Here is an 8,956-nt window from a genome sequence, read left to right as displayed (position 1 = left end):
CTGTTGAGTCTGCTGAACGCAGCCATTGAATGATGAAATGCAGCCTACATTAGTCGCATCGCAGTGTCGCAAGCGTGTCGCAAGCATTGTGGTCCAATCAGAGTCGAGCTAGATTGATGTTAATTGGACCGCAACGCTTGCGACGTTGCGATGCGACTAATGTAGAACCAGCTTAAGAGTGATATTTCATTTGCGCGTTTTGTCGTACGACAAATTTTTGAAGCCCGTTGATTGGCTATGGAATAGAAAGATCCGAGGACCTCTCTGTTCTGTACACATTTGTCGTACGATGAAAACGCACAAATGAAATAGCATCCTAATATTAGCCTAAGTATTCCTTTGTAAAGGAGAATTTACGTTTTCCAATGGAAAAATGTATTTTTTAGGGACTTTAATAAGCAATGTTTATTTTTAGAAATCAGCCCACAGCCTTTCTAATAATTTACTATCTCGTATGTGAGTGATATCGATTGTCCATATCGCTAATTGGCCAATTTGTAATTTAATCTCCTGATTGGTTGATCCAGTAGAAAAATTCTGAGCCTCAGTCGCTCTGAGTGGTGTGATCAATCGCTACGTGGTCAAATGAGATACTTCCGTACTCATAGGTCTCATTTGCGATTTTTCGAACCACGTGAGAATTTAAAGACTTCCAAAAATACTTCGACGAGACCTCGGAGACCTTGAGATTTTATTCGAAAAATCGCAAGATTAAACGTGATAATTTTCAGACAAATGCCATATGTAGAATTTTAATAAGTCTGTTAACAGGATAGTCGAAGGAACTTTTACATATCTCTTTGACATAAAAAGAAATTGAGTAAAAAGGGAGGGGCAAGAAGGAAAAATAATGAAAAAGGACGGATATTTATATTGAAGGTGGAGAAGTGAAGGGGATATCCCCCCTCTCCTTCGCCGAGTTGCTCGTTTACGCTTCATTGCGTTCATGTGATATTTACGTCGCGTAGTGATACGTCTCTGACATATTTATTGTACGTGGAACTTATATGTCCAGAGATATTGTATATACATATGTACATATATACATACACACACGCATGTATACATATGTACATATATGTGAGTGGTCACGTCATAAGTGATTTGACAATTAATCGTGATAAACGGTGTAAAGGTTGGGAAACCTCACAAGACTTGTATTAAAATTGTTTAATACTCCCTTTCACTCCCCACGATGATATAGGAAAAAAAAGTCATCGTACTGTGATCTCTTGAATGTACATATATCGCAAATAAGATCTTAAAATTGAAAAGGTAATTCATTTACGCGAGATAATTTTATTGCTTTATATAGTTATACTAAAGGAAATCGATCATGAAAGATAATTAAAATTTCGAGGATTGGAATTGTAAAATATATTCGATATGTTCTTGTATGAAATTTTTGAGAAATTTTGTTGTTCTTTTTTAATTACAATATGTTGTAATCAAGAAATTCTATCGGAACATTACATAGTTAAGGAGCTTCTGTCTAGGAACCTACAATTTTCGGAGCAATTGTCACAATAATTAAAGTCTTTAATGTACTATGGATAAGCAATATGGTTAGGTATAATTGAGCGTGATAATTGCAAGTGTAATGAAATGTAACGTGATATTGTCTAATATATAAAATGTATAACGAAACAATGAACGATTGGCCAATTAATTGTTATTATAAAATTTAAAATTCATTCATAGCTCAATATCATCGTTTATTCTCTACTTGTATTAAATATTTTATGACATATACTTGCACATTGTAAGAATAATAGAGAAGAATTTAAGCTTTTTTATTTTAATGCTTTAACTTCTCGTAATTTAAGATAAACTCCATTTAATTTGTATGTATTGGATTTACAATAAGAGCACATAACCTTACAAATATGATACTTAGAAGAATTATTTGCATTCTAGTTTAGATTGCCTAATTTTTGATTTGTGTGAACATAAAAGTTGACATTCATAATTTTTATCTTGCAGAGTAAGTATTAACTAAGGAATATGTAGTAAGTATTTAAATGACGTTACAATTTGTCATATAGAATGTAAGATAGCGATTGCATGACGTTATAAAATTTTATTATTTCTAAGTTTCTCTTCTTTTAATTGTAGAATAAACTTCTTGAGACAGTTATTAACTAAAACATTTATTAATAACGACGATAAATTTTCTTGTAACAAAAGGAACAGTAATTCTAGAAAGCAACTTATGTTTACATTGGATAACTATTTGACCTTTGACTTATAGTAACTCATCTGCCATATCTTTTACTGATAGTGCCAAGTTCTCTTATAATTCTTTTCATTATAAGTCTGTTCTTTTTTGCTGAACTTTGCACCAGTTCATCTTTCTTCTTTTTCTCTCCAGAAGGAAAGAAGAGAAAGAAAGATAAACTGGTACAAAAGTTTAGGCAAAAAGAACAGGCTTCCATGTATGATACTCTCTACATTTATTACAATAACATTAGAATTCATATTGTTGTGCTTATACTGAATAAGTCCTTAAAGTTACATAATGGAGAAGATTTGTGAATTTAAACAATGCAATTTTATATATACAATTATAAATATTGAAATTGATACTAACATGACTGGAGTAAATTATGAAATGTTTTCTATCATAAAGAATAAAAGAACTTTATTTTCTATTGTTTCATTTATGTGATTATATAGGAACTTGCTAGATAATAAATATTTATTTATGTTGTAAGAAAGAATTTATGAGATGCATATTTTTTGAATTACATATAAAAATACTAATGTGTTTGAAAGATACATAAGCTATCATTAAATAAGTTATTAATACGTTACATTTGTTGTTAATAATATGTTACATTCTTTGTTCACAGATTAACCATTTAGATAATACCATGCTGGGTAATTCTACTGCCATTCAACGTCCAAAAAATCAAGCTTCTACTAATGGAGCTCAAAGAAGCGCTAGAAAAAAAAAATTCACTCCAGCGATGGAACACAATTCAAGCCATCCACACAGTGTTTCAAATTTGGATTCAGATCATTTAACACTCTGGCAACATCCAATTACAACTTTACATTACTTCTTTAGTGAAGCAATTATTAATGTGCTTAGTTTAATGAAGAAAACGTTGCTCTACAAACGGACTGTATGCGCTATGATTTCAATTATAATATTATTTCTTCTATCAAGCAGAATCTCTGGTCCTCAACAAGAGGTACATTAGATTACTTACAATTCTAGATATATGTTAACAAATTCTTATTTTTACCTATATTTCTATTTAATATTTTCCTGATTATTTTTCATTTAATTAGTCGACTTTTAAAAATGTCCAAAATTTTAAATCATAAGTGGATTGAAAGTAGATTTTTTAAAATTAAGTTTTGAGAAAAGATTGATAATATGTACAATTACATTAATTACAAATTAATTTTTTTATTAGTTATTTAGATTAATGTAAATTAATGTAAATTAATGGATTCGTTTTATTTTCAGATTTTTAAATTATGGGAAGCCAAAATTATATGGTGGTTATATTGGGTAGGATTAGGTGTATTATCAAGTGTAGGTCTTGGGACAGGTTTGCATACCTTTGTATTATACTTAGGACCACACATAGCAGCTGTTACTATGGCAGCGTATGAATGCGGTGCTCTGAACTTTCCTGAACCACCATATCCTGATCAAATAATATGCCCGACAAAGATTGATCCAATGTGGACAGTAGGTATATTAAATATCATGAAAAAAGTGCGCGTAGAGGCCATGCTGTGGGGAGCTGGTACTGCACTTGGAGAGTTACCGCCATATTTTATGGCCAGAGCTGCAAGAATGAGTGGAAAAAATGATAAGAATGAAAATTTCGATCAAGAAGATCTGAAAGAATTAGAGGCTTTGGAAGCGTTAGAAAATGGACAGAACGTATCGTTTGTAATGCGTATCAAATTAAATATGAAGCGATTTGTTGAAAAAGCTGGATTCTTGGGCATATTAGCTTGTGCATCGGTATGTACATAAGTAAATTTTGTTTTTTTTTTCATATAAAAGATTTTTTTAAGTAGTTATTTAATATCATCTATATCTCTTTTTCATGTTAAATATATTATAACAAAATTTTATAGATTCCAAATCCATTGTTTGACCTGGCTGGTTTGACATGTGGACATTATCTCATTCCATTCTGGACGTTCTTTGGTGCAACCCTTATAGGAAAGGCTGTTATTAAAATGCACATACAGCAATTAGCAGTGATCATAGCCTTTAATGAAGAACTCTTAGATAAATTTATTAGCTTATTAGCAATCGTACCGTTTGTTGGTACAAAATTCCAAGAACCATTAAAGAAATATTTTAAAGCACAGAAACAGAAGCTACATGATAAATCGTCTATGGTAAGTCATATTAGTTTTACAAGATATAAATGCACAATATGTACCGAGACCTAATTTAAAATAAATCTTTTTTTTTTGTAGGAAGGAGCGACTACAATATCATGGTTATTTGATAAATTTGTAGCGTTAATGATTTGTTACTTCTTGGTAACAATTGTTCATGCATTAGCACGAAATCATCATCGTAGACGAACTAAGCCCGCTATCGATTAAAACATAAAAGACATAGGATAGCTAGAAATATGAAATTAGTTCCACTTTGCAACATATTTATATAGATAAATATAATTTCCCTTTTTAACAAGATAAAAAAATAAGAGATGCAAGAAATGTGTCAAAATTTTACATAATTTCAGTGTTGAAGAATCGTTTTGTACACGACAGTGTAACATTGAGCAACTTTATTCTCTTTTTTTTTCTATACGTTCATATTGTTACAATACTTTGTAAAACTCTGTTGTATGGATATCCTGTTATATAGATGGAAGTGTGCGCTCGCGTATGAGTGTGTGTGTGTGTATATATATATATAAACACTGGATCTTTTATAAACAAGATTTATGTACAGTGCATGAAACAAATATCTAATGATATTCTGCAACTTTCCTGCACAATTAATTGATATTCAAGCTTCTGCGTATTACATCGATAGCACGGATTGAATTAAGACATTTGCGAGTGATGAAAAATATTGTAATCAATAAAACTAGTATAGCCAAATTTCTATAAGTTTTGTATACGTGTTTAAAGCACATATAAGAGTGATAAATCTTGAACTATCAACCCATTTTTCGCATTAATAAAAGAATATGTAATAAATGACTGATACACGAAACGAATAAATTGTTAAGAATATAAAACGATAAAATGTTAAGAATATAAAATTCTTAATAATATAAATTGTTAAGAATTAACTCAATAAAAAAATGTGTTAATTTGCTATTATAAAACAAAATTTTTTTTCGTAAAATATAAATATTGTAATAGAAAAAAATAATTTGTAAAAATTTGACTTGTTTCTTTTTAGCTCCGAATTTTTAAAATTTTTGAAAATTTTTTATTTTGATGTTTTTATGTTTGGATTAGGGTACCTATCATGGAGGATGGGGGGAGATAAAGTCGGAATGGATTCCGATCGGAATTATTCCCCAGAAAACAATAGAAATCTAGGGAATAATTGAATAATTCCGATCGGAATTCATTCCGATTTTGTTCCATGATAGGTACTCTGTGGATCTCACTAAACCCAGGGGGTCAATCATGAAACTTTTTTTCTAGGATGAAAAGTGAAAAATTTCTCCATTATCTTCAATGGTTAAAATTTTCACTTTTCATCCTAAAGCCGGCGGCACATAATGCTTGTTTTCTTGCTGGATTGCTAGTTAGAATAAATTCTTGCCACCGTATTGGCTACGATGCAGACACTGTCAGTACCTTAGCCAATACGATGGCAAGATTCTGATCCAGCTAGGAATCCAGCAGGAAAACAAGCATCGTGTGCCGCAAGCTTTAGGATAAAGTTTCATGATTGATACCCAGAGAAAAACCTGAGAGAGGCTATGCCGGCCTTTTTGCTGTTACCGTCGAAATTGCTTAAAGTCACTAGCCGTCAAGTATGTAAATCAATGTTTTTGAATTTTAATTATTATTTATTTATGATCAAAAGAATATGTACAAATGCTTAATTTATATGTTCTTTAATTTAATACGGGTATATTTGTTGTAGAAGTTTAGTGCATGAAAGTGTACGAAGGGACATGTTAATATAGTTTAAAAGATGAAGCACCAACCACATGCTTGGAATCGTGTACTATGTGCACTTCGGCTATTTTGATGCTTCAGTTCTGAATAACAAACATGAAATCTTATTCCTAGGATGGAAAGTGAAAAGTGAAAATTTTTACCATTGAAGTTAAAGCCCAAGACACAATGCGAGGGAATAGCGATAGCGATAAGAATAACACGATTTCAACCTATCAGAAACTGTGTATTCCGATATGTCCAATTTTTGATAGGTTGAAATCATATTATTCCTATCGCTACCGCTATTTCTTCGCATTGTGTCTTGGGCTTAATAGATACATTAAGGTGCCTTTCATGCTAATGCTCGACGCTCATTTTCAGCGTCAAAATAGGTCATGTGATCAAAATTGGCGCTTGACATTCGTCAATTTCACGTGACTTATTTTGACGCCGAAAATGAGCGTCAACATGAAAAGATTTCTTTACACTAAGGCCGGAATCCATAGACCGTTCTTAAGCCTGATTTATATTGGCCGTAACTGTATGTCAGTAACTTAAAGACTATAAAGCCTGATTTATAATGGCCGTAACCGTTAACTTATGCCGGTGCCGATAGCCCCGGATTTATAATAGGTGTTTTAAGCCTTAAGTCGTAAGAAACTGACCAATTACAGTCGAATTCGAGAAGAATAATCGACTATGATTCGTCCATTTCTTATGGTTTAAGGCTTGAAACTTTATTGTAGATCCGGGGTAAGTCCGGATCTACAATAGGTGTTTTAAGCCTTAAGTCGTAAGAAACTGACCAATTACAGTCGAATTCGAGGAGAATAATCGATTATGATTCGCCCATTTCTTATGGCTTAAGACTTAAAATCCTATTGTAGATCCGGGGTAAAGTTCAATCATAGGATTTCAATGCTTTCGTTATACTGATGCGGGGTCTACAATAGAAGTCGTTGCGGTCGTAGGATCTTAAGTTGTAAAAAATTAACCAATCGTAATCGATTATTCTTCTCACATTCGACTGTGATTGGTTAATTTTTTACGACATAAGGCTCTACGACCGCTACGATTTCTATTGTAGACCCTACAAAACTTGCCGTATTAGTATGAACGAAAGCATTGAAATCCTATGGTTGAACTTTACCGGCACCGGCATAAGTTAACGGTTACGGCCATTATAAATCAGGCTTAAGGCCATCACCGTACAAAAATTTTAGTCGTAATCGTAATGAGGGGTCTACAATAGAAGTCGTAAGGTCTCAAGTCGTAGAAAATTGACTAATCACAGTCGAATATGAGAAGAATAATCAACTGTGATTGGTCAATTTTCTACGACTTAAGACCCTACGACTTCTATTATAGACCCCGCATAAATCGACCAATCACAATCAAAATTACGATCTCGCGTTTAAAAACGCTCGACTATGATTGGCCGATTTGCTTACGGCCTTACGATTGCGACTAAAATTTTTGTACGTGCGATGGCCTTAATGCGTCGTCTACAATATGCGAAGTAAGCTTGGTTTAAGAAGTAAGAGTAAAAAATTGACCAATCACAGTCGATTATTCTTTTCACAGTCGACTATGATCGATCAATTTCTTACTCTTACTTCTTAAACCAAGCTTACTTCGCATATTGGCTGCGTTCAGCAGACTCAACAGTTTTGCAACCGTTTTATGATTGGTCGCGTTCAGCAGACTCAACTGTTGTGGAGCGGATCCGTGAGCGCTCACTGCTATTGGTGTATTCTTTTAGATCATCCAATAGCAGCGAGAGCTCATTGATCCGCTCCGCAACAGTTGAGTCTGCTGAACGCGACCATTGTCTGCTGAGATAGGACCATTCTTCTAGATCTAAAAGTATGATCCAATCAGCGCGAAGGAAACTTCCAACAGTTGCAAAACAAACGTTCTGCTGAACGCAGCCATTGTAGACGACGTCTTAAATGGAATATCTACACTCGACGCCATTTTGGCTCCAAAGATACGTCACTTCAATTTTCCTGTCGCAGTACTTTGTTACCTAGTAACTTTAGCTCTTTGACTATATAAGTATGGACCGCTAGTTGCCCCGTCCCACCACCCCTCTCGCCCATAAGGTTATGTATCCAACATGAAGTTGGCTCAAGCTCCGCCCCGTGTGGCAAACTGCGGGAAGTTTAAAAGGATATAAGAAGGATGTAAGTATTAGATGGGTCGTTGTTAATAAATAAATACCAAAATAAAAACAATAATTAATGAATATAATTTTCATTGGCCTACAAAAATTATCATCTTAGTATTGTTATGCCTTATGAATGTTTTATGTTGCATTTTAGTCTGTATATTTCCTTCGTAAAAAAATTTAATATCTAGGTATGCTGTTATAATAAATTTGATAATATCATATTTCTTATTTTCATATGATATGATAATATCATATGATAATATCATAATTCTATTTTCATGGAAAGCTTTATTACAACTATACTAATGCGTTATAGTGTATTTATATAATTTATGTATAATGTTTAGGTTAGAAAGTATAACTTTCACATACCCGTAAAACTGCAAGCTGGAGTCACTTATATCTTCAGTTTTCTTACAATATTTTTTTTATTTACAACCTTCTATATAACAATATAGCACCATTTTTCCAACTATTATTTTTTTAAAGATTCTACGATTTTACTGGAGGAAGGCGAGAAAGCTTAAATTCCTGCTTTGTTGCTCCTAACTGCCGCTTGCCACACCGCGTCGCCACAGGTCTTGGCTACCAACGTGAAGTTGGCGTTAGCGGTCCATACTTATATAGTCAAAGCTTTAGCTGTACATCACTGTTCTTTATGCACGT

General features: G+C 33.0%; 1 protein-coding gene across 4 annotated transcripts; it reads left to right on the top strand.

The window, feature by feature from the left end:
- The first annotated feature begins 954 nt into the window (after positions 1 to 954).
- Positions 955 to 4,632, top strand: LOC108722144 (vacuole membrane protein 1). Of its 4 annotated transcripts, XM_018447099.1 has the most exons (6): positions 955 to 1,275; positions 1,984 to 2,009; positions 2,853 to 3,197; positions 3,479 to 3,988; positions 4,105 to 4,374; positions 4,456 to 4,587. In XM_018447099.1, the coding sequence occupies exons 3-6, from the start codon at positions 2,874 to 2,876 to the stop codon at positions 4,585 to 4,587; spliced, it is 1,236 nt and encodes a 411-aa protein (XP_018302601.1). In that variant the 5' UTR covers positions 955 to 1,275; positions 1,984 to 2,009; positions 2,853 to 2,873. The 4 variants fall into 4 exon arrangements, with proteins under 4 accessions (XP_018302601.1, XP_018302600.1, XP_018302599.1 ...); XM_018447098.1 differs by lacking the exon at positions 1,984 to 2,009; XM_018447097.1 differs by lacking the exons at positions 955 to 1,275; positions 1,984 to 2,009 and adding an exon at positions 2,519 to 2,599 and having other exon boundaries at positions 4,456 to 4,632.
- The last annotated feature ends 4,324 nt before the right edge of the window (positions 4,633 to 8,956 follow it).

Source organism: Mycetomoellerius zeteki, unplaced genomic scaffold (genome assembly GCF_001594055.1).
Source record: "Mycetomoellerius zeteki isolate Tzet28-1 unplaced genomic scaffold, Tzet1.0 scaffold198, whole genome shotgun sequence".
Lineage (NCBI taxonomy): Eukaryota > Metazoa > Arthropoda > Insecta > Hymenoptera > Formicidae > Mycetomoellerius > Mycetomoellerius zeteki.
Note: the sequence above shows the minus strand (reverse complement) of the source record. Positions and strands in the feature narration are given on the sequence as shown.

What these genes read in the sequence shown, in the direction of transcription:
- LOC108722144 (XM_018447097.1), top strand. Translation starts at nt 2,519, where the DNA reads ATGGAGAAGATTTGTGAATTTAAACAATGCAATTTTATATATACAATT. An exon ending in TTGATACTAACATGACTGGA is followed by an intron (nt 2,600 to 2,852) that starts GTAAATTATGAA and finishes CTTTGTTCACAG; the next exon opens with ATTAACCATTTAGATAATAC. An exon ending in GCATATTAGCTTGTGCATCG is followed by an intron (nt 3,989 to 4,104) that starts GTATGTACATAA and finishes AAAATTTTATAG; the next exon opens with ATTCCAAATCCATTGTTTGA.